General features: G+C 44.6%; 1 protein-coding gene across 1 annotated transcript in view; it reads left to right on the top strand.

Annotated features, from left to right (window-relative positions):
- Nucleotides 1-24,773, top strand: part of PLB1 (phospholipase B1) — a 112,633-nt gene that overhangs the window by 42,126 nt on the left and 45,734 nt on the right. Inside the window, exons 20-34 of the mRNA XM_043543146.1 lie at nt 835-943; nt 2,554-2,605; nt 4,130-4,210; nt 5,764-5,829; nt 6,927-7,027; nt 9,144-9,225; nt 10,043-10,147; nt 11,687-11,782; nt 12,293-12,364; nt 13,717-13,839; nt 18,080-18,140; nt 18,943-19,001; nt 20,373-20,446; nt 21,996-22,039; nt 24,511-24,619. Coding sequence (XP_043399081.1) covers nt 835-943; nt 2,554-2,605; nt 4,130-4,210; nt 5,764-5,829; nt 6,927-7,027; nt 9,144-9,225; nt 10,043-10,147; nt 11,687-11,782; nt 12,293-12,364; nt 13,717-13,839; nt 18,080-18,140; nt 18,943-19,001; nt 20,373-20,446; nt 21,996-22,039; nt 24,511-24,619 — 1,234 coding nt within the window. The remainder of the gene's footprint in view (nt 1-834; nt 944-2,553; nt 2,606-4,129; nt 4,211-5,763; nt 5,830-6,926; nt 7,028-9,143; nt 9,226-10,042; nt 10,148-11,686; nt 11,783-12,292; nt 12,365-13,716; nt 13,840-18,079; nt 18,141-18,942; nt 19,002-20,372; nt 20,447-21,995; nt 22,040-24,510; nt 24,620-24,773) is intronic.

The following is a 24,773-nucleotide window of genomic DNA, read 5'->3' on the forward strand; positions in this document are numbered from 1 at the left end:
TTCCCTAACGTTGGCGTATTTTTTGAGCTGTTCAATAATTTAAAGAACAGACATGAAGAAAGGTTTGCAATTTTGCAGCACGGCACACTCAATCACTTTACATTCACTATCCAGTGGTGAATAAACTTTGCTTAACAGCCACCACAGTAATTTGCTGTGCATGACATAACAGTATGTTTTGTAATTCCCTGGGATTTTGGATGGTTCAATATTATTCTCGGTATGTTATTCTGTCTGAGGTACTTTTGGAATGGATGAATCAAACTGTCTCAGTCCTTAGACTATAGAGACTACTTACTTAACTTTTCTCCTTTGCCCGTTAAAAAAAAAAATCTTAAATAGAGCCATGCTGCAAGATTTGGAGTTCATATGCCTGAATGTTCAAGGGTGATTGGATTTGGAAGGTTTTCAGGTCACTATAAAAGATAAGATCCATTTACAAAATTCAGATCCAGATTAGCACTTTGGTTTTTAACAACTCTGAAGATCTGGGAAGTTTGGACAGATCCAAAGCCATCTCTAAATTTACAGTGAGTATGTAAGAGTTTGTAACTTGATTAATATTACTCAGCAAACTGATCAAAATGACATTGCCGGGCATACTGCCCATGTTGTGCAACCAGTTGAAATAGACATCTGAATTCATTAAACTGAGTAATCTGAAGGTGAAACAATAATTGAGTGGTGAGATTTTTGCACCCACAATATATTAACGGCTACCTTCAAGTTATTAACTGGGATCTGCTAAAGTCCTTCTGGGGCAAGTTCTGGTTTTTGACTCCATCTCATTACCCACTGAATTAAGTTGCATTTCATGGGTCTCTTCTTTTCCAGATATTCTTCGTGAGTTTAATCCTTCCCTTCAAGGCTACTCCATTGGCACAGGGAAGGAGAACTCACATAATGCCTTCCTGAATCAGGCCGTGTCAGGAGCTCACTCTGAGTAAGTGAGGACAGATAAATACTTTTTTTTTTTTTAATGGGGAGTAGATTTTTTTTTTTAAGTTCCAGTTAGAGAAGTGCCAAACCTGGAATGTTCTTACAGGTCTGTGAATGCCCCAAATGTCAGTAGGTTTAGACATAAAATGGAATTTAGACACTCCTAATGTTTGATTTTGCAAACGTGGCCAATAAAGATGTGTAGAACCCAAACTCGTCCTCCATACTTCATCTCTAGCCTGACAGCAAAGAAATTTGCCAAGGGCCAGCGTGGCTTTCCTAATCATAGTAAAGGAAATCTTAGCAGTAACAATATAATATTTTGCCCTTCTCTAGCACTTTCATCCAAGGAGCTCAAAGTGCTTTACAAACATTGACTAATGAAGCCTCATAGCCCTATGATGAAATAAATTGTTATTCCCACTTGACAGAGGAATGTGTGGAATGAGGGGGTGGAAGAAATCCTGGTCCCATTGAAATCAGTGGGAGCTTTGCCATGACTTCACTGATTTCACCCAGGGATGCTAAGGGACAGAGAGGGTGTTGAGCTGCCGAAGGTCAGGCCATGGCAGAGTTTGGAATAGAACCCAGTTAGACTACGTTCAGTCTTCAATGAAATTCATGTCAACCCTTTCTGATCTTATTGTAAAGGTTCTTTGTTTGTATTAATACATCCAAAGGGCTCGTAGTTCCTTTATTCTGTCCAGAGGTGGATTTTGGAATTTATATATGTGTCAGTGTGTATCGCGCAGGTTGATGCCATATAACTTCTTATAACAGTAATCTCACAGAGATAGATAACTCCCAGTAAGTGAGAGATCTCTATGGCTGCTATCACTCAAAGAGATTATCCTGGTCGGCTGTATCCTTCCAGTTGGCTGTAGGTTGAAACAAAATAAAAACGAAGTATAAAGAGGGGATTTTTTAAAAAAAGGTGTAACTACAAGAAATGAAGGACTGTTTCTGGATGCAATTCACTGGGAGGCCATTTTTTAAATTCCCTTAAACCTGCACTGCTCGCAGTGACCCATCGTCCCATTGAAAAGGGCTGGATTTTTCTCTATCTCTCTCACAGCTCATTGTCATTTTTCTAACAGCACTGGTCATCGGCAGGGATGATGCAAGGCAATCTCACAGTGGCACTTCCAGCCACCAATAGTCCAGGGAGGGTATGACTGAACTCTAGTCTTAAACTCACACACACTGCTATTTGAGGTCCTTTGGCATGGGTAACCTTCTGCCTGACCAGGAACCATCCTCTTAAAGCTAAAACCTTCAAATATGCTGAATTACAATAGGCCAGTCCCACCCCGAAACTGATTCTAATGTATTTCCCTCTTCCATCGGGGATGGTGCACTCTGAAGCCTTCACACAGCACCTACAGTGCCAGATGGCTGATGGATGCTAAATGTTTCTTCACTGTTTCTCCAACTCCAGATGTGGCTTATTTCTGTAACTATATTTAGTCCAATAAAAGCTGCAACTGGAGTCTTCAGTTCAATACCACGTTGTTTGAATGGGTTGTCATGGACTCCGCTCATTCATCTGCTTTTCTCAATGCCCTATTTATCATGAAGTGTTCATCAGTTGACTTCTTCTTTTTTAATATTTAGGAATGTCCCTTCGCAGGTGAGGAGACTGGTGGACCTGATGAAGAATGATACTGTGAGTTTTGGCTGGCATGAATATCTTTAAGTATAATGCAGCTGTCTTGGGTCATTAGTCTCTAACAGCACAACAGATCAACGTAGATGTCAGGCAGAAATCTATGGGTAGGGCAGTGATAAAGTGAATAGGATGCAACATCCCTCTGTGCAGTGTATGTTTCAGCATACCATCAAGTTGGGCTTTTTGTCTTCATTACATAAAGGGGTTTTTTACAGTGAGATAACTAATGCACGCTAGTTACCTTGCTGTAAAATCCTAGTGGAGACAAGTTTTTACCATGAAGAAGTTAGGCAACTTGGTCTATGCGATACCCCAGCTGGTGGTTGACTTTGTAGAGCTTAATTCACAATACAGCTATAGCATCTTGTCTCCACTGGGATTTTACAGCAGGATAGCCAACATGTTAGTTATCCTGTGGTTTAAAAAAACCCCCAACTTCTTTGCAGTGAAGACATAGTCTGAGTTCCCACAGCAGTTGCCTCCAGCCATCACTTTCTTGGAGTGTTGTCCTGTTCTTCCCTCTTGCCAGACCGGGGCCTTACGTTGCAGACCTTTTCAATTGACTGTGATCACCTCAGCAGACCTGACCTGCAGCTGTGTCCCCTGAGAGAATGACAGGGTTAGCCAGTGACCAGCCAGTTATCACAAAGTTTGTTTTATTCAGAACAAAAACAAGTCAGACAAAAGGAGTTCTTGTGGCATTTAGAGACTAACAAATTTATTTGAGCATAAACTTTCGTGAGCCGATGAAGTGAGCTGTAGCTCACGAAAGCTTATGCTCAAATAAATTGGTTAGTCTCTAAGGTGCCACAAGTACTCCTTTTCTTTTTGCGAATACAGACTAACACGGCTGCAATTCAGAGAAAGCGTATCTTAAAAACAATAAACAGCTTGTACACATGCCTAGCTTACTAGGTGGTCACCCATCTTCCACATGGAGACCTGGAAGATCTAAAAATACTTCAGGTCTTCTGCAGGGCCTGTGTCTGTGGTCACAGTCTTATGCCTGTCAGTTCTTGATAGTGTCTGACTCTCCCCAGGTCAGGGCTGCCATTCTATACAGATTCAAGCCCTTTGTGTGTTTTGAACCAGGTCATATCAGTGGTGTCTCTTCCTCAGGGTAAACTTAACTGACTTTTTATCTGTATTGTTTCTAATGGAGATTTGCATTAATTACCCTCCATTGCTTTTAGTTCCTGCAGGAAATTTACTTATCCATTTAGCCAGGAATACAATCACTAACAAGCTCATAAAGATACATAAAATAAAATTGAACAGTAGACTTTGAATATTCCATGATTCCATCGCATCACATCTGTCACCATAGTGCTCAAAGCCCCTCAGCCATGACCAGAACTCCATTGTGCTAGATGCTGTACAGACACACAGAAAGACATAGTCCATGCCCCAAAGATAAACATAATTCTCTTTTAACTTGTTGCAGGGCAATTTTTTCCTTATCTATCTTATCTTATCTTTTTTATTTATTTTATTTTATTTTATTTTTTCCCCTAAATACAGAAAATAAATTTCCAGGAAGACTGGAAGCTCATAACACTCTTGATAGGAGGAAATGACCTGTGCAAATTCTGCAACGATCCAGTAAGTCACTAGGGATCTGTCTCTTATGTGAACTTGAAATGTCATTGTTATTTGGTACATTTTGGAGAGTGGAATAGTGGAGCTCAGCTAGGTAGACTTAATGGACCAAACTGGCTAGGCCGCATATGGACAGCTCTCAGCATTCTTCTGAGACTTGACGGTCATTCAACCTGAGATTGAGATAAAGTAATGTAATACTGTTAAGAACTGCTACTGATTGTTTTATTGTAACTACTTTATTTTGCTACAAACTAAGATAACTTTCTGTTGATCAAGTTAGTTCTTTCCATATGTAGATAAGATAATAAACTGTCAAGAATTTTCCCCATTTCATCTTACCAGCTTTATCTTTTTTCCCCCCCTCATGCTGCCAGAGTCCAACATGATGTGTATACTATGAGATACATGGACACGAGAGAGGTTCTATCCACAGTTCATGGCAAACTCCTGATTAATGTCCAGCCTCCTCTATGCACCTCTCACACAGTTGTGGTACCTTGTTGTTTTCCCTGTACGCTAAGAGCACAATGTGTGCTTTCCATTCTAGATGACTGATTTCAGATAAAGGAAAATAAAGACTGTAAAGTCTCCATGAAAGAAAGAGAGCAAACACAATGACTTACTAACATTCTGCATCTGAACTGAAACACAAGGTGGCAGGGGTCTGTGCTGGAGGGTGGGAGCCTCCTCTTCCATTCAGAGGAGCATGATGTCTCCTTTATGTTACAAACTAGAATGTGGCTTGGTGAGCAGAGAAACAGGAAATACATAAGGGAAATGAGTGTGTTGTCTGGGTTTATAGAGTGGACTAAGGGGGTGTCATTAGGAACAATGGGATGAAATTGAGCCAAGCAGAATTAAGGATGAATATCATGTGAGGGGGGTGGGAAACACTTTTAACAATAAGGTCTTATTAGACTATTCCATAATCTCATAAGAGAAGGGGTAAAGGCCCAATTACTTGATATGATTAACAGAGCTATTCAAGTATATTGTAGAGGGAAATCTTGCCCTGGCAGAGGGAAATGGACAAGGTGACCTAATAGACTTTATCTCACACTAATTTCTCTGTTTGTCCGGTACACTTTTCTGCATGGGATGTACTTGCAACTGAGATTTCATGGAACTCAAGGACTAAATGGGAGTCAAGTTGCTAATAGCCCACACACCTGACTTAGAAAATACTTTAATATTTTACATTATATGAGAAGAATGTTTCTTCAGACTGACCTCCATTGATGAAAGTCTTAGTGATGGGAAAGCTGTGCTTTTGATACTACCTGATAGTGAGTGTGGAGGAAGTTGTGACATCTTATCAGTAAGCCCAGCGGAACTGGCTCAGTGAATGGCCTCTGATGGTTGCCAAATCCTTCTTTCCTATGATGGTACCCAAGAAGGGAACTGGGGAAGCAGAGATGCTCCAGAGCTACATGTTGTGCCAATGTACCCTGAACCAAGAGTCCAATCACTGTAGTCTAAGAGTCAGCTAGTAGCTTCTGTATCTGCCTGAGGAAACAATGCCCAGAACTAAATTCAACCCTTTGTTTCAACAGGTGCATTTTTCTCCTGATAACTTCATCAACTATATAAAAATAGCTTTGGACATACTTCACAGCGAGGTAAAAAGAAATCTTTACTGCTAACCTAGGGAGAGGGGTCCGATAGGAAAGACAAATTTCTTGAGCTTCAGTGGTTAGTTCTAGAGTTATTAATTTGTAGTCATACTTAGTTTCACGTTCTAGTATGGGCAGCATTGCTGCATGTGTAGATGTTTCATAGAGTAATCTCTAATCCAGGGGTTCTCAAATTTCATTGTGCCGTGACCCCCTTCTGACAACAAAAATTACTACACGACCCCAGGACGGGGGACTGAAGCCTGAGCCCGGCCAAGCCCCGCCACCCCAGATCGGGGGGCCAAAGCCAAACCACAAGGGCTTCAGTCCTGGGGAGGAGGGGCTGTAACCTGAGCCCTGCTGCCCAGGGCTGAAGCCCTTGGATTTTGACCCCGGGCAGTGGGGCTCAGTCTTTGGCCCCAGGCCCCAGCAAGTCTAACACAAGTCCTGGCAATCCCATTAAAATGGGGTCGTGTCCCACAGTTTGAGAACCGCTGCTCTAATCTGTAGGAAGAATTTAAGGAAGTATTTTACAGAAAGAATGGTGATTGCGGGGACTGGAATTCCACCTGATGTGTTGGGAGTCAAGTAATGTAAATATATTGATAAATATATGGTATTTCATGACAATCATGTAACTATGCCTAGCAGTAGCATATCTGCCCACTCACTGTACAGCACAGCCCCTATTATTTTTATTAAGGGACATATTCTGATATCCTTTTCCTAGTTGAAGCTAATGGGACTATTCATGGAGTATGGGGCTCCTCAGCATGAGTGAGGGTATCAAACGCTTGCCTCAAGAGAGCAGCCGTTTTGGGATCTGGCCTTGTTAGAATCATGCGTCTCAGTGGCTGCAGCTCTGTATTTAAGGTAGAACAAACCCAATTTAGAATTTCCTGTTGAGATTAATACTCAGCCAGCCCACTGGAAACCTCTAGTGGAAATAGTAAAGGTTGTTTGGATCAGCAGATTAAGGTACATGTTATATTAGCAACAAAAAATCTGACCAGCCCCTGACCTGCTTCCCTGTGCTCGGAAGAGCAGGGGTTGCACTACTGTTCTCTGTTAGCTTGCTTTGACTTTGTTTATTCTCTTGGCAGGTTCCTCGGGCATTTGTCAATCTGGTGACAATATTTCATATAGTAATCCTCCGGGATTTATACCAGGAGAACACCATTAGCTGCCCAAGGCTAATCATGAGGTTTGACAGACTTATGTTCCAGCTCTCACCCTTATTCAGGAAAAGCTGTAAGATCTTCAGTGGAGGAAAAGGATTACAATATTTCAGATAACTAAGTACTATTTTCCTGTGTGTATATAAAATACATACACAGTACAGATTATATTTTCAAAGCAGTGTTTAAAAATACCTGTCTCTCTTTCACTGTCTCCAGCTTGGGACTACTGCTGATGGAACTGTTTAATTATACAACAGCAAATTAGACTTCCAACTGCAAAATTGATTAAGAGCTAGCACACACAGATCACCATTACATTGTTTGACAAAGGCAGCTAATTTTCAAAATTATTAAAATGAGGGTTTTAAAAAGCTGATTATGTTAATCCAGTTTTATTTAAATTGCAGAATTTACCTTTCAAAGTCTTCTGCTTTTACATATGTTCCAGTGGTGAGCTACATTCTTTGAGCCCTAACCTACATTAGCTGTCTCTCACCAACTGGTGGTTGTTAGCTGGATTGTTAATTAGTCTTTCAATTAGATTTGTGGGATGTTTAGTTACTCATTATGTTGCTTCCAGCAGTGGGGAGAGTAGGAAATCTTTCTCTCCCTGTATGCATATACTGAGTAACCAGGAGATGTGGGGAAAGAAAGGAGGTTCCTTCTCTGTAGTGTAGTTAGTAGCCATTTCCATTAGTGGCCAGGCCAGGATTTAGGGAGGCCCTGTGTGTTGACACTATGCAGCACAAGCTGTGACAGCTTGGGAGCTGGAGAACCACAAGATTGGTCTGTGCTCAGCACCCTCAGTAGCAATCCCTGTTCTATTCATTTCAGCTGAGCCCCTGAGGACATCACTCTGACAGGATACGGTGGTGGGAAAGATCGGAAGGGCCCTGTTGTTCACTGAGTGGAGTTTCACAGAAGGAACAGGATGACACAGCATTTTGCTGTGATTTAGCGGCTCTGACTGTCAGTGACAAAGCAGCTCTTTCAGACTGAGTGCTGTTGGCTTAGAATATCGTCTCTATTTTGCTGCAGTTTCCCTTTAACAAAGTACAAGCTTATCGCAAGATCCTAATCACTAGGACAAGGCCAGGATGAGAGCCTGTGAGATTAGAGCTGAGTTTCTCTGATCCCTCAGAAATATATCTGTTACCTTCCCATCCTAACCAAACGTCCTGCTGTAGTACATTTGGGTCTCTCTGGCAGCAAGGGGATTTATAGGTCTGGCAGTGAGCCAAGTGTACAGAGGTTTAAATAGGCGCAGTGTAGAAGGCTCATGAATGGCATGTTACTGACCTACATTTCAAAATACAACTTTGCACTATGTCTTTCAAACTGTATCCCAGAATGCCCTGTAGAGGTAAATAATTTATCTCTGTCTTGGCTCCTCTTTATTAGGACATATAGGCTAAGTGAGCATACATGTGCTGTTTCTTTAAATCTGTAGCAGGAGACCAGGAGAAGGGCTTGGGCAAGGTTCTAGGTAGACACTATAGTGAAGCATTATTTATTTGTTTATAATTATAAATAGAGAGAGGGGGAGCGATTAGCTTTAGGGTTTGTATCTTTTTCCTTTTTCTGCCAAAGTTCTTTTTCCAGTGTTAGAGTAAGCTACTCTTTCTGATATTCTTCACTGTAGTGACATGATAGAGGGAGAAAAGAGATGTTTTCTGCGGAGATTTGTAATGAAATGGGGAGTAGAGGTGTTGCCAGGTGATAGGAGCAGCAGGGGTGAGATTGCAAGGAGTTACTGACAGGGCCAGCAATGGGAGATAGGTACGGGTGAGGGGGAAACTGGAGCGAGTCTATAGAAATTTTGCTCTTAATTATATCTGTGCAATCCCTCTGAAGTGAATGGGGCTGCGCAGAATTTGGCCCGCAGTGGCATATCTGGCACAGTAACAATCTCCTCACCTTACATGAATGCATCTATCCCTAATAAATGTGCTTAAACTTCAGTGTGTCCATATTTATTGGGAAGACCTAGATATTGGAATCAATGTTATCATGGATGAGCCTTTCACAACAATCCACCTTTGGAGGAGTCCGTTACCCTTTGGGTTCTTGTACCTGTTTTCAGGGGAAAAAACCCAGTAGATTGCAGCACAAAAATAAAATATCACTTTCTTCCTGCAGGAATCTGTGTCCTTGTGTATTGAACTATGATGACAATTCCACTGAAACTAAGATGCTAGAGTCTTTTAATAAAAGGTATCAGGTAAGGCAGAGGAAAGTATTAAGAGATTTAGCAGAGAATTGCTTAATAATCCTTTTGTTCTTCTTTTTTAGCAGCAGTCTCCCTTTGTTCTTCTGGGAATAATAAACAAATTTTTCTAGCAGTGATAATGCTTGAAGTGACTGACCCAGGGACCTGTCAAAGTCTAGTATCTACTAGACATGGGGGACAAATTGTGCTCACATTAGTCAGCTGCAGATTCATAGAAGTCACTCTGAATTGAGTTGGAGGGGGCAGGTGAGGATCAGGCAAGGAATAGGGGCAGATCTGCTGCTCAAGATCTTTAAAATGTGATTCAGAAAGGTGCTAAAACAGAGTGGCTCTTTCAGACGGATCAGAGATTCCGTTGAAGCAGCAGTTCTGGATACTCCTCTTGCTGGGAAATTGGATTAAATTGGGGAGCACTGGTAGTTCAAGAAAGAACTCTTGTGATGGAGGTCAGCTGAACTGAAAGCATTTCAGAGGTTCAAGAAAAATCCCTGGTACCCCATGATGGGAAATCCTATTAAAGTGGGGGCTCTCCCTAGGTCAGTCAGCTGGCTTTTGAGCAGTAGGTCATCTGCAGCCTCTATGGTGCCTTTCTGATAAGGAAAATCAAATGAGTAGTTTTCTAATTTGGGTTTTTGCAAGCCAGTGTTTCAAGAAGCTCATGACTCACTGCCTTGTACAAGAAGGGAGTCGCCCTTGGTTTCAGGTTTTGCATGTTCGGATGATGAGACTTCTGCAGGAGGGTCAGCCTGGGGCCTAATAAGCAGAATGCAAGAAAAGGAGCAGTGAGTGATTGTTCTGCCTTCTTTAGGAGGAAACCCACCGATTAGTTGAAAGTGGAAGGTATGACACCAAGGAAGATTTCACAGTGGTCGTGCAGCCGTTTCTGCAGGAAGTGACCATTCCAAAGACTGAGGTAAAAAAAAGTGAGCCAGATCCAGACCTGGTGCAACTCCTCTGAATCATTAAACTTGCACCCCTTATACCAACTCTAAATTTGGCCCTCGGTATTCTGCTTTGTTAGTTTGTCCAGTTCAAGTGAGCCACGATCCAAAGCAGTGGGAGATGTTTTTGGAGGGGATAGAGATTGTTGGTAATACTGCTGAGTGCCCATGTAACCTTGGCCTCAGACATGGCAAATTGTATTAGTTGTAAGTTTTAATCATATTTGTAAAAGTGCTACAGTACTCTTTAGTTCTAAGTCAATGGCTTGGTCTTTCCCAGGATGGTAACTGTCTTGTTCTCAGAGGCCCTCAAGACTATTTTCAAGGTCTGGGGTAATGGAGTTTTTGTTGGAAGAAGAATGTGATAATACATCATAAGCTGGCATTTTTGGTCATATACTTACCCCCAGTGGTGAGCTGGAGCCGGTTCACACCGGTTCGCTAGGACCGGTTGTTAAATTTAGAAGCCTTTTTCGAACCGGTTGTTCCGCGAGGGTTCTAAAAGGGCTTCTAAATTTAACCACCGGCCAAAAGAGGCGCCTAAGGTGCCGACTCCACGGGTGCTCCAGCCCTGGAGCACCCAAGGGGAAAATTTGGTGGGTGCAGAGCACCCACCGGCAACTCCCCACCCCACCCCCAGCCCCAGCTCACCTCCGCTCCGCCTCCTCCCCTGAACGTGCCGCCCCGCTCTGCTTCTCTGCCCCCCCAGGCTTCCTGCGAATCAGCTGTTTGCGCGGGAAGCCGGGACAGGCTGAGAAGCAAGCGGCGGCTTCCCGCTCAGGCCCAGGGAGGTGGAGGTGAGCTCAGGTGGGGGGGAGGGGGGGGAGGAGGCGCAGGGGAACCTCCCCACCCCAGCTCACCTCCGCCACCCTCGGCCTGAGCGTGAAGCCGCCGCCTGCTTCTCAGCCCTCCCAGGCTTCACACCGAACAGCTGATTCGTGGGAAGCCAGGGGAGGGCGCGGAGAAGCAGGCGGTGGCTTCACACTCAGGCCGAGGGTGGCAGAGGTGAGCTGGGGTGGGGAGGTTCCCCTGTGCCCCCCCCCGCCTGAGCTCACCTCCGCCTCCCTGGGCCTGAGCGGGAAGCCGCCGCTTGCTTCCGAGGTGGCCGCTCCCCCTGCTCCCCCCCAGCTATGCTCCCCCGCCCCTAGGAGCCAGAGGGACCTGCCGGATGCTTCCTGGGAGCTGCCCCAGGTAAGCACCGCCGGGACTCCCCACCTCGCCCCCCCGGCAGGTGCCTCTGGCTCTTAGAGATGGGGTGGGCACCCACTACGGTGGCCCACGAGACCCTCCTGCCCGGTTCTGGGGGCAGTAGGGGACAGGGGAGGGGGTGGATGGGGTAGGGGTCCTGGGGGGGGCATCAAGGAATGCGGGGGGGTTGGATGGAGCAGGAGTCCCGGGGGGCGGGGGTGGGCAACGACCCCCTCATGGGGTGAGGAGGGAACCCGTTGTTAAGATTTTGGCAGCTCATCACTGCTTACCTCTCTTGTAACAGTACCTGTCTCTTTCCCCAGGAGGGGTTGCCCGACAGCTCGTATTTTGCCCCAGACTGTTTCCACTTTCACCAGAAGACTCATTCCCTGGCTGCTCGTGCCTTGTGGAACAACATGGTAAGACTGCAGAAGATATCAGTCTCTGTCTCTGTCTTCTCCACCCTGTCCTTTTGCAGCAAAGAACAATGACCCGCTATGTAGCTGCTGAACCACCCTACTTCTGTTGAGAACAGAATTGTGTTTACTACAGGTGGGCACTATTTCCCTTTGTAATGTAAAGTCACCTGGACACAAACTGGCTGCGTCAAAGAATATATCCTGGGGTATAGTCTTGTAAGCACCTAGGACCCTGCACCAAGAGATAATCAAAGTGTGGGATATTACATCATGCATGCTACATACGTAATATGGAAAGTAGCCAATTTCATATGTTTTAAATATGATAAAATCCTGGGGCCCTGAGTTTTGTGGGTTGAGCTGCTATTTCAACATAGAGAGATACAGTACATAGCAATTTTCTTGCTGTTCTACTTGTTTCCATAGGCTGATAATATTCAGCTATTCATGATCTTCCATTCTCGATCTCATTTTATTTCTTCTCTCCCATGTTTTCTTTCTGCCATGCAGTTGGAACCCCTTGGGAACAAGACAGATGCACATTTTCTTGAAACGGTGATAACTCTCAAATGTCCGAGTCAGGTAGGTTGAAAAATATTCATGCATGTGCCACATGCCTCATTGTTCATTTGTGAAGCAGTCAGAGCTTTTTGCGGGGGATCTTGTGCAGTGCGTTCCAGAGTGGTAGCTCCACTACCTTGGAGAAGGTGCTGGATGTTCCCTGTCCTCTCTCTCCCTTCCTCCTTTTGGGTAGTTAGCACCTGGGACATATATGCTTCCCAAAGAGAGTGGACTGCAAGATGGAGGAAAACTCCTGGTACCCATGCCCTCAAAGGCTGGCACAAAGACAGCAACTTTATGTTAGTGCATAAAAGCTGGAAATCAAAATTGCTTAAACAGACCAGTCTAAGATTTCAGAGCAGTAGCCGTGTTAGTCTGTATCAGCAAAAATAACGAGGAGTCCTTGTGGCACCTTAGAAACTAACAAATTTATTTGGGCATAAGCTTTCGTGGGTTAGAACCCCCTTCATCAGATGCATGGAGTGAAAATGCAGGAGCAGGTATAAATACATGAAAGGATGGGGGTTGCTTTACCAAGTGTGAGGTCAGTCTAATGAGATAAATCAATTAACAGCAGGATACCAAGGGAGGAAAAATAACTTTTTGAAGTGGTAAGAGAGTGGCCCATTACAGACAGTTGACAAAAAGGTATGAGTAACAGTAGGGAGAAATTAGTATTGGGGAAATTAAGTTTAGGTTTTGTAATGACCCAGCCACTCCCAGTCTCTATTCAGGCCTCCAGTTTGCAAATTAATTCCAGTTCTGCAGCTTCACGTTGGAGTCTGGTTTTAAAGTTTCCTTTGTTGAAGAATTGCCACTTTTAGGTCTGTTATTGAGTGACCAGAGAGATTGAAGTGTTCTCCTACTGGTTTCTGAATGTTATGATTCCTGATGTCAGATTTGTGTCCAGTTTAACTTCACCATCCAAGCTGAGTATTTATTTTTCACACTTCAAACAGCATCAATGGGGAAAGTGAAGGGTCGGATTCTCGGCTGGTGTCAGTCCGCATAGCCCCACTGAAATCAGTACTGCTACCCTGACACCAGCTAGTCCAGAACGTTTAACAGCCTTTGCTATAATAATCAGATGTTGTTAGTCAAACTGGTAAAGGGCGCCGAGAGTGTCCAAAGAGCATGTGTGTGTAGTTATCATAACATTACGCATATATTTCAGTTGTTTCCTTATTTGTATGGCTCATAAATATGTCTGCAAAACCAGTTAGAGAGGGGCAGGGCCCTTTTTAATTCCTGAGAATAAGAATATGCAGTAATTTTAATGGTCTACAGACATATTTGAATTGGTGGCTGGGGAACAGATATCTCCATATATTCTTCGGCAGCTTCATGTTGATTCACATTTCCTTATTTCATAGGCTGAGTCATTCCTTAGGACGTACAGGAACAGCAATTATACGTATCCTAACCAAACTACGCCAGACATAACAACACCGCTTCCATCATCTGCTAAGCCGACCCCAGCACAGGAACCAGATCAGGTAGAGTCTGCACAATTATTGATCACTGGAGGCATTAGGAGGCTAAGGGTACAAAAAAAGGAAGGTAGCTCTAGGGCTGTGGAAAAGGCTTGCATCACCAACCATAGCTGCATGTATTCAGATACCACGTTAATCAGCCAGGATTGCTTTTCCAATCTGAATAAAACTAAAGGCTCGTCTACATTTGAAATTTATTGTTTGACTTGCGTTATCTCACATTAAAGTGCCTTGCATCCACACACACGCTATTTTGTTGTGAATCATCTGGCCTTTTTAACACACATTAATAAGGTTTCAGAGTAACAGCCGTGTTAGTCTGTATTCGCAAAAAGAAAAGGAGGACTTGTGGCACCTTAGAGACTAACCAATTTATTTGAGCATGAGCTCATGCTCAAATAAATTGGTTAGTCTCTAAGGTGCCACAAGTCCTCCTTTTCTTTTTACACATTAATAAGCACACTTTAGAAGTGGGTTTGCTGAGATGCAGGATGAGTTTACCCACAACCGAGTAGGTGCAGATACATCTCCATCCTGAAACAACTGGTGCACATCTACCATGTCTACCTACTGAGATCCCACACTGCTTTGCCAGCTACCTGTGTTGGTCTGTCTAGTCATCCTGAACATTCCTGTTTCAATCCTGGCATGCAGCCAGGTGCTGTCCTTGGCAATTCCAGCTCCAGTGGAGTTCACATATCTGTGGCATACTCCGGATTATTCAGCAGTCATGCTTCATGCTTCACTGTGGACCAATACTAAAATCCTGGACTTCATTGCCTTCTTGGGAGATGAATATGATAAGGCCCATCTAAAAGGCTGTCACACAGCATAGGTCTACAAGCAGGAAGCAAGCAGGGGCGGCTCTACCAATTTTGCCGCCCCAAGCAGTTGCCAGCAAGACAAATGTAAAAGAGGGGGGCTCTCCAGGACCGCAGTAAGGCAGATGAGCTGTGGCTGGACTATAGGAATGCTACGTGTAACAGAACCCCAGGGAGAGCTAGCACAGTCTGCTGGATCCATGAGGAGCTGGACCACATGCTAGAGATACCGCCACCCAACCTCTGCATTGTGTGGACTCCCTGATTGACCCATGAACCCCAAGTAGACAGTCACGGATATCCAGGTTACCTCTTCCCGTGAATCACAGCCAGAGGATCAGCCTGAACCCTAAACTGGGGAGGGGCCCATTTCCAGTAAATACTGAATGATATATTAAAATACAGCTGTACAGAGAGGGAGTTAAACAACTTAGCTGAGGGTCCTGTAAGGGCACTGCCATGTTGATCTACCTTCTCTCTGCCTCTTGGGTTTTTAATCCCCTCCCCCGATCCACCACTCAAAATGGCAGCCCTGCCAGCGACAGTAGAAACTCTCCCGGCCTTTTTTCCTATGACTATGCAAACACGCACAAACATCACTTAGTCTTGTTGTCTCCCACGGCACCCCCTCCCCCTCAAACACACTGCTCGTTGGCCTCTTCCTCCTGCCCCACTCCTCCAGTGGTTAATCCATGCAGTGCCTCCATGAGGCTCTTTGAAGGACAAGCTCTTTTATTGTAGCAGCTCATATGGAAAATCAGAAGTTGTGTCTGGCTCACAATGTCATTAATGCCCTCAGCCTTGAGCCCCCATGAGGTAGACGGTAAATAGCCTAAATCACACTACAAACGTTTTCAAAAAAGCAAGACTGTAAGGCACTTGCTGTAAATCACCCTCCCTCCCCCCGCTGTTAAGGTAGAACTGTGAATTTTGCGGAGTACTGTATGCTCAACTGTAGATGTTAAAAACAAGACATTTGAAAATAGAGCACTCTTTGGCTTGGCATGGAGATTGCATAGCAGAGCAGCTCTCTGGGAACTGTCCATATAACTCGTGGTTTCCTTCCACTCCTGCGCCAGTTTTGGGGCACCATCCCGGCAAACAGCAGCCTGGCATATCTTCCTTGGTTTCTGTTCAAAAAGACAATGGGCAAACTTCTCTGCCTTTTGGGAACATGCTCAGGGTAGCATCCTCCAAAGTGTGGATAGCCTGCAGATGTGCACATGCAATTATTCGCTTAACTCTACTGCGCCCTGTTTTAGCTAGCCATCCCACACAACCCACCTGACATTTATTAACCCTTCCCCAAAGTTTCCTCTCCCCTCCCTCCTCCCCCCTACCCCCCACACATAGCCACCTTCTCCCACTATATGCCTACACAAACCTGGAAGATTGCAAACTTCTAATGATTGCCAAGCTCAGCCAAGACTGGAAAGAGCCTATGGGAATAAAATTCCAAAATCAAGGAAAAAGCAACATTTTATCACTCTCAGAATGGAGACTACAATTTGGATAAATGTTCTTTTTTTCCTCTTTCCATTAGCGTGAGGAAGGGGGAAAAGAGAGGACAGGCAAATGGCCAGCACAGCAGACACATCTGCTGTGGATGAAGAGGCAATCAAACCTCTGAAGCACATGGCCCTGAAAGTGTCTAATTTTGCACAGCTTTATGAATGTTCAATCAAGTTCAACTTGGCGTATTGATTAAATAGAATTGAAAATGTCTTTATGGTCATAGTTGAGTCTTGAATCATTCACTGAAATGTCCAGCATCAGTGTCATAAAATCCACATGAACAATAACATCAAAACAAGCCCTATTTTACAAGGCACACATAAAATGTACTCAAAATGCCCATAAACTGCTGTACGCACTTCAGGTATAATTAAATCCTTCTACCAGTACACATACAGAAGACATGAACAATAATCCTGATAAATGCCTTATACAAAAGCATGTACATTCTTCACAAGTGGCCCCTCGACTCAGAGTATGAGCACAGTGTGTCCTCCACTCTGTGCCCATGAGTAGCTGCGTCATTTTGCAGAGACCTCTTATCTGACCAAAATTTTTGTTTTGTAAGTCTGCCCACCTCCAGCTCCTATCCACATACAAGGCTCTCTTCCTTGCTGTCACAAAGGTTGTGCAAAACACAGCAAGCAGCTACTGTACCAGGATGTTTCTCATCAGTCTCAATGTCAGAATCTTCCATCTACCTTTCAGACTTCCAAATGCACATTCCATTATCATTCTGAAGCTGCCCAGGGTATAGTTACAATTCCTTTTGCTTAACCACGTGTCAAGTAAAAAGCTTCATAAGCCAGGGAAGCAGTGGGTAAGATGGGTCTCCCTGCATGAGTAGAAAAATGGCAATACCATCAGTGTCCATAGAGTTCATGGAGCAGAAGTTCTATTTCTCATTGCAGAAAACAGGCTAGAGTTTCTAAAGGTCCTGGCATCATGAACCTTTCCAGACCACTCTACATTTGTATTCGTGACCCTTCCATGGTGACCAACCAGGTTCGTAGCACCATGGAGAAATATCCCTTTCAGTTGATGAACGCTGAAGCCTGATATGAAGGACAGGAGCGGAGAAAAAGCACATGGATCCCATCAAAAGCCCCAGTAGAGTTCAAAACCCCAACTGTGCAAACCCATTAATAACTTCCTCTGCATTGCCCAGTCTTGTGACCTGGGGAGCAGAATCTTCTTGACAGCAGGTCACACCTCCATGACAAAAGCCCCAACAGCTGATTTACCTACACCAAACCGGTTAGCTACTGACTGGTAGCAATTGGGGTGGCAAGCTTCCAGATGGCAATAGCCTCATACATTTTCATACTAAGCTCTCATGTAGGTGTTTTGCTGCCTCGACAATGTTTCTCTATGCTGCCTGGCAGTGCTTTGAAAAGGGGAATGGCTGGCTCTCAAAAAAACAGTTGGATCATGGGAATAAACAGGCAGGAATTATGAGAATTATGCAGTTTGACCTCAAGCCCCAGAATTCTATTGTCTGCCAGTAGGCATTGCACAAAGCACGGCCCAAAAAAATGTTAGAATGCATACAGCACAGCAGCAGAGCAGTGCACTGTGGGATGGCTGACCATAACACTGAGCACTTATTTTCTAACACTGCTGTGCTGTGCGGCTGCAATAATACCAGGGAAAGCTACCTTAATCGTGGCTTAACAAAGTGGTAGGCACTGCTCCCACTAGAGTTATTGCCAGTCACTTAACAGACACACATAACCACAACAAGTTTCAAGTGTAGACAGGCCCTGAGTGTGACCGATTGAATTCAGTGACCAACGTCTGCCTGATTAATTACAGACAAACAGGGATATGATTTATTACGTTGGCTGATACTATGTTTCCTGGTCTAACATTATTCCGTTCCTTTTGCCTGTCTTCTCTTCCTTTAGAATCATGGGAGCCAGCTGCTGTGTGAGGACAGGGCTCCATCCAGCTCTTCTCCAACTTCAGGTAACCTGGCCTGCTTGGGGTAGGAGACTCTTTCTTTCTTTCTTTCTTTCTTTCTTTCTTTCTTTCTTTCTTTCTTTCTTTCTTTCTTTCAACAGCATCTCAAGGAATGTTTCGTTCAATTGTGCTTAAATAATTATTGGACTGTGGAAAAATTACGCCGAGCAAGGACATTACTTTCTATAGCTAGTTAAGAGTTATGATGCCAAACCATCCTTGTAGGGACTATTCAGACAAAGTGATTGCCGTTAACTTATTTACAGCAGATAACTCCTGCACTGTGCAAAATTTAAGGGCTGACACATCCTATAAATCAAGTGGTCTAGTGCTTAGGGCAGTGGATTTGGAGGCAGGGCTCCGTAGTTTGTGGTCCGATACCTGCTAGTATTCAGCTTGTTTATAAGCATTGTGCCTTTTTTCATACTCTGCTCTGCCTTGTTGTAGCAGTTACTGTCAATGCCCCTGCTCTGTAATACTGAATCACCCTATCCTCATTCTGGTCTCCATAACACTGGAGGTTGGTCACTGGCCTCCAGCAATGTGGCGTGACTCACTCCTTGCTCTCCCCTCTTTTGTCAGTGGTCTTAAGCAGTAAGAAGTTGTTGCTAACTCCATGTGACTGCTCAACCCTGGCAAGATGAGCTGGAGAAGTCTCCTGTTTCATTATCTGGGCATTGCAAAAATAAAAATACAAAAAATGCGGGTAAATACACAAATACATAGTGGAATAATTTATATTTAGCAGTGATGGGAAAGCATGGTTCTGTTCCCTGTCCAGGTTTAACTGCATCTCTTTGCCTTACAGTGCATGCCCTCAAACCAGCTGATGTGCAAGTGATAGCAGCCCTGGGGGATTCTTTGACTGTAAGGAGCTTTGTGCTTTTTCTGTCTTGTTTTTTTTTTTGTTTTTTTGTTTTGCTGGTGGAACAACAAAATGTTTTGCCTGCTCAGACTGGGGTGCGGGGAGGAGTTGAGCTCTTGTGCTGGGGTAGTGAAATACTCGTTCATAGGCAGAAGACAGAGATCTAGAGCAGGGGACAAGGTGTCAGATCTCCTGGATTCTAATCCGAACATTTCACCTGAATTGTATTAATTTAGGCAGGTCATTTAAGCACCTGTTAAAATCCTTTGCTGGACCTGGGGCCAGAGGGTGAGTCCCATTGAAATCAGTGGGGCTTAAGCACATGCTCTAAGTTAACCACAAGGTTAAGTGCTCTGCTGAATAGGATGGCCTGCTGAATCTGTGTCTCAGTTCATTCTGCCTGATAATTATCTATTGCCTTCTCTTATGGTGTAGGGGTTTTTTTCTAGTTAAGTAAAATGGCTTTTGCCTGTTTGGAGATGAGTGTGAAAGAAAAGAGCCAAAATATTCAGACACTTCATTGTGCTTGATTAACTGATAACCAGTTTCTTTATCAAACTCACCATGGACTTAGTCTTCAGTGAGGATGATCTCCTTTCATGCGTGTAGTAGGCGTTTCACTTCCAAATAATGGAGTCCTAAGAATATTTGTGCACGCACACCACACAACTTTCTGGCAGGTATGATGTTGCAGATTTCTGCATCCATGAGCCCACTGAAATCAGCACAAACATTTGAATAAATACATAGCATGTTTATCCCTACAGTCAGCATTCAACTACAGTTGCCATGTGATAGTATCAGATACTACCTGATAGTATGAGATACAGCAGTTGTTGCTGCTATTTTGGTATCTGATACCCTTGTGTAGGATCTATGGAGAAATAGCAGTTACACATACATATCTGAGGGCAGAGTTTGGCCCATTGCATGGCTGTTTTAATGTTCAGTTTCCTGTCATGTGGCAAAACTTACATTCAGGGGAAATATGTGATGGTGTGATACAGCCGCCCCGAAGGTTTTATTGGCTGGAGCTTGAGATGGCTTCATTACTTGTGAGTAGTGAAACCCTGAATTAATTATACAGCTCATCCAAACTTGTGCCAATACAACCTTTATATACTACATCATGCACTCATATATTTTGTTTATGCCATGTGTACAGCAATACTATGTAAAGAATTTACTGAAGAACTGGTGCTATTTTTCATAACACTGTTCCTGAAAAGCCAGGTGCCAAAATATCACAAGCCCAAATGTAACAGACTTTTAAGGAGAGACCTGTTTATGAAATAAAAAATTAAGATCACCAAAATACATGAATGCCCAAAATGTTAATAATTCAGTCTTTGTCTTGGTTAATTTTTTTTTAGGCTGGTAATGGGATTGGTGCTGACCCAAACAATATCTTGGATATGAACACACAGTATCGGGGGCTGGCTTGGAGGTAAGTCATTAATAAAGGAAGTGAAGAAATATATTTTGTTTCTCATGAAAAAGGTTGTTTTTTTTCCCAATTGTCAAAAACTGGAAAAAAATATTCATTTGTCGGGTTTGGCATTTCTTTTGAAAATTTGTTTTGGTCATAAATGCAATTTTTGTTTTTAAAAAAAATTCAGCAATACATTTTCAACCAACTCCAGTCACTAGCTTGTTGACTTCTATACACAGAAGGTTTCACACACTGGATTGATTTATATGAACAGGTAGGTAAATAGATATCTCTCGCCAAAGCCAGTGAAAAATCACCAGGGCAAACGAATCATAGCTGCTGTCATTTGAGAGGGCTGCTCAAGGTTTGCTTTTTCTAAGCTTCTTAATAAAGAAAAGAAAAGGTTCTGTATAAAAACCACCTATTTGCTGCTGCTGTTTAGCTGGAGATCTTCCTTCCACTCTTCACCACCCTCATAGAGATAAAGGGCCAGATTTCCTGGTACAACTCAGCTGTGCTCAGTGCAAGACCAGAGAAGGGGCCAAGGAAGCTTTGTACTGTGCTGGCCCCCTATTACAAGTTAGAGCAGCCAAGTGCCCCCAGGCACAAGGAGTCATTCTGGCAGCTGAGAACCACCGGGGCGTAAGAATGTTGCAGCCATTCTTCTCCCTGGACACGCTTCTGCTATGTAGAGATGAATAAGAGCCACTATAGCAGCTATCTGTCACTCAAGGAGTCCTCAACGCAGGTAGAATCCATAGGGGGCTGGTTGAATTGGCTTTGGTGTTGCTTTGTACTGCTGGAATTGAGATTGATCCTTCCACCATGTAAGATTGTAACTCTTGCTACCATGAATAGTCCCATTGTCCTGTAGTGTTTGCAGGATCAGGCTTCTAGGTAGAACCACTCAATGGAAAACAGTCCAGATATAAATATTATATACATATACCAAACTCTTTCCTTTCCTGTGTCCCTATAGACTCCTTAGATTATTACACCCAAATGAATGTTAACAGTCACGTTTACTTTTCACTATTTAAATTGTGTTTCACTCAGCAGCTTGGACAGAGATACTAGTCTGGCCAATTTCACATTAACATGTTCTTGTGTACCAGCCCAAAAATTCATAGCTCAGGTCATAAACACTGCAGGGGATGTTTAAATCCCTTTGACTTCTGCAGACCTGGGATGTTTAAATCCACCTGCAGTTTCTCCCCTCCCTAAAAAAATGACTTAATTCCAACCACCCTCCCATCAGCCAGGTGCTCTTGCATTCCCACAACTAATGACCTGACGTCACATTCTTAGCTGCAAAACCCACACATGAACCCTTCTGACAGCATCAGTGCTACCAAAAATCTCACTAAAGCCCTTAAACAAGCACTTAGACCCTGATCCCTCCACCCAGTTGTGAAACACCTCTAGTTTCCAAGTGTCATGGATCCTTCATATCCTCCAGACAAGGACAGGAAATCTGTCTTAGGTACTTGTCATCTATCGCCTTATTGTCTGAGCAGCGCTAAAAGATTAGTGACTTAGTCTTTGCTTCTCTTTCCAATTGCAGTATTGGAGGGGATGCTTCTTTAAAGAATGTAACAACCCTGCCTAGTAAGTAGAAGCTTTGCTGTTGTCAAGATTCAAGGGAGAGAATGGACTGATTGGTACACCATGACTATGATGTGGACAGCAATTTACCATGAACTTCTCTTAACCTTTTAAAATCTATGTTGGGGTAATTCACAAGACTGGACATTCATCGAAATGGCACATATTTTCACTGATCCCCTGGGCTGCCTCATCAGTGAAGCTGCAAGGAGGCTGCAAAAAAGCCTCAGTGAATATTAATTTGAATTTTTAAATAAGTTTGCTGTGACTGTTTTTGTGCCCTGTTTGTGTTAGCTTTCTGCAAATGCTCTCGCAAGTCCCTTTCCAGACAGGGATGTTTGCCAAGATCAGATATTTTAAGTCAGAGGTGGGCAAAGTACGGCCCATGGGCCACATCCGGCCCAAGGGCCCGTTCTACCCAGCCCCTGAGCTCCTGGCCCGGGAGGCTAGCCCCCGTCCCGTCCCCTGCAGCCTCACCTCGCTGCACCACCGGCACAATGCTCTGGGCAGTGGGGCTGCGAGCTCCTGGGACAGCACAACTGCAGAGCCTGGCCTGACCCGGTGCTCTGTGCTGCGTAGCACGGCTGCTTGTCCTGGTGCAGCCGCGCCGCCAGCCACCGGTGCTCCCGGCAGCACAGTAAGGGGGCAGGGAGCAGGGGAGGAGGGTTGGATAGAGGGCAGGAGAGTTCGGGGGGTGGTCAGGGGCCGGGGTGGATGGGGTGTGGGCAGTCAGAGGGCAGGGAACAGGGGGGTTGAATGGGGGCAGGGTTTCCGGGGGTGGTCAGGGAGAAGGGGTGGTTGCATGGGGCAGGGGTCCCGGGGGGCAGTCAGGAATGAGAGGAGGGTTTGGATGGGACAGCAGGGGGCAGTCAGGGGTGGGGGTTCCGGGGGTGGTCAGGGGACAGGGGCCCCGGGCGGGCAGTCAGGAAGGGGGGGGGGTTGGATGGGGTGGTGGGGGGCAGTTAGGGGCGGGGGGTCTGTGGGATGACAGGGAGAAGGGGTAGTTGGATGGGGCAGGGGTCCCAGGGGGGCAGTCAGGAAGGAGGGGGGAGTGGAGGGGGCAGCAGGGGGCAGTTAGGGGCGGGGGGTCCAGGGGCACTCAGGAGAAAGAGAGCAGGGGGAGCGGATGGGGCAGGGGTCCCGAGGGGGGCCATCAGGGAACAGGGGGGTTGGATGGGACAGGAGTCCCGGGGGTCCATCAGGGGCGAGAAGCAGGGGGGCTCGGATAGGGGGCGTGGGCCGGGCCATGCCTGGCTGTTTGGGGAAACACAGCCTCCCCTAACCGGCCCTCCATACAATTTCTGAAACCAGATGCGGCCCTCAGGCCAAAAAGTTTGCCCGCCCCTGTTTTGAGTGAATATTGCTGAATATTTGCATGTCTGCACTGCTGGGAATTGTGGAACTTTCCTGTCCATCAACTTCACAACTATTCTCAAAACTCAGATTGGTGGTTTGGCACCCGCTACATCTGGCTGTGAAGTTTCAGTACATTTTTTGAATGACACTTTATATTAAGGTTTCATTTATAAAGGGCTAATCCATGTTATAAGCATATTACAGACCTTTGTAGTAAGTGTATAACAGATGGTTAAAAGCACATCAGTAGAAGGAGTTCTAGAAGGTTATAAACCATGGTTGTAAACCATCTATTGATTTATGGCACATTAAAATTGATTAATCATTTATTAAAACTTTTTATTAATCCCTTTAAAATTATATATTTAAAATGAAGCCATTTATTAATCCTTTATAAACAGTTTTTAAATGGAACCCTTAATATAATTGTGGCTTTCTTTGTTTCGACTAGCAACACATTCTTTGCCCCCACAGACACAAGGGTGTTGGGGGTGGGTATTTTTGAGCAACAGTATTAGGATAATGAACAGAGAGGGGTGTGAATAATTCACTGCCTTGCATGTAAGCATTTAATACACAGGTCTGCAATCAGAGCGTGATGTTGCATAGCTGTAAAGATATACACAATAGAACTTCCAGCTAAGAGAAGCTTCTCACGGCTCCTTCCAGATCAGCCAGGCCAAGGGCCCTTCTGGCTCCCTGACAGAATGGCTGCCTGCTGACCAGGGGGTTTCTCATTCAAGCTTTAACCATGGTAATGTGCAGGATGGTCACATACAATGGGCCTGTACATACTCTGTCCACCTCTCCTCCCCGCCCCCCATGATTGCACTTGATGTCAGTGGGATTGCACCACGTCTGAGTCAGGAGGCAACTTGATCCAGTGCTGTCTGACAATCTATGCTAAGTGGTTAAGCCTCTGGTATCACTTGACTGACACAGCAGTGCCCAAAATTCTGCTTCCCCTGGGTGGGCACAGCAAGGTAAGTGGAGAACAAGCAGCAGCCTTTCCCTAACACAAACCAAGAATCTAGAGGGGCATGGTGAATGCTAGTCTTCTCCCCTGTGTGATGAGCAAGTGGGTTCACTCCCTTCTCATTATCCTCTTCCTCCTTCAGATATCCTTTGGGAGTTCAACCGTAACCTCACGGGTTACTCGACTGGCACAGGGGGAGCAAGTGAGCCGAATGCCTTTCTCAATCAGGCAGTTCCTGGAGCAGTGGCTGAGTATGCTGATTTTTCCCCCCTTTGGGGTGCTGGGATGTGGCTACTTCATATAACTTCCTTTGATGTGTCTCATGTGCTGTTATAACTTGCGCTTAATAGCGAGCAAAACCAGTCTAGTGGGTACTTCAAGTTGGTGCCTGGCTCATGCTCCAGA

Source organism: Chelonia mydas, chromosome 3, assembly GCF_015237465.2.
Source record: "Chelonia mydas isolate rCheMyd1 chromosome 3, rCheMyd1.pri.v2, whole genome shotgun sequence".
Taxonomy (NCBI): Eukaryota; Metazoa; Chordata; order Testudines; family Cheloniidae; genus Chelonia; species Chelonia mydas.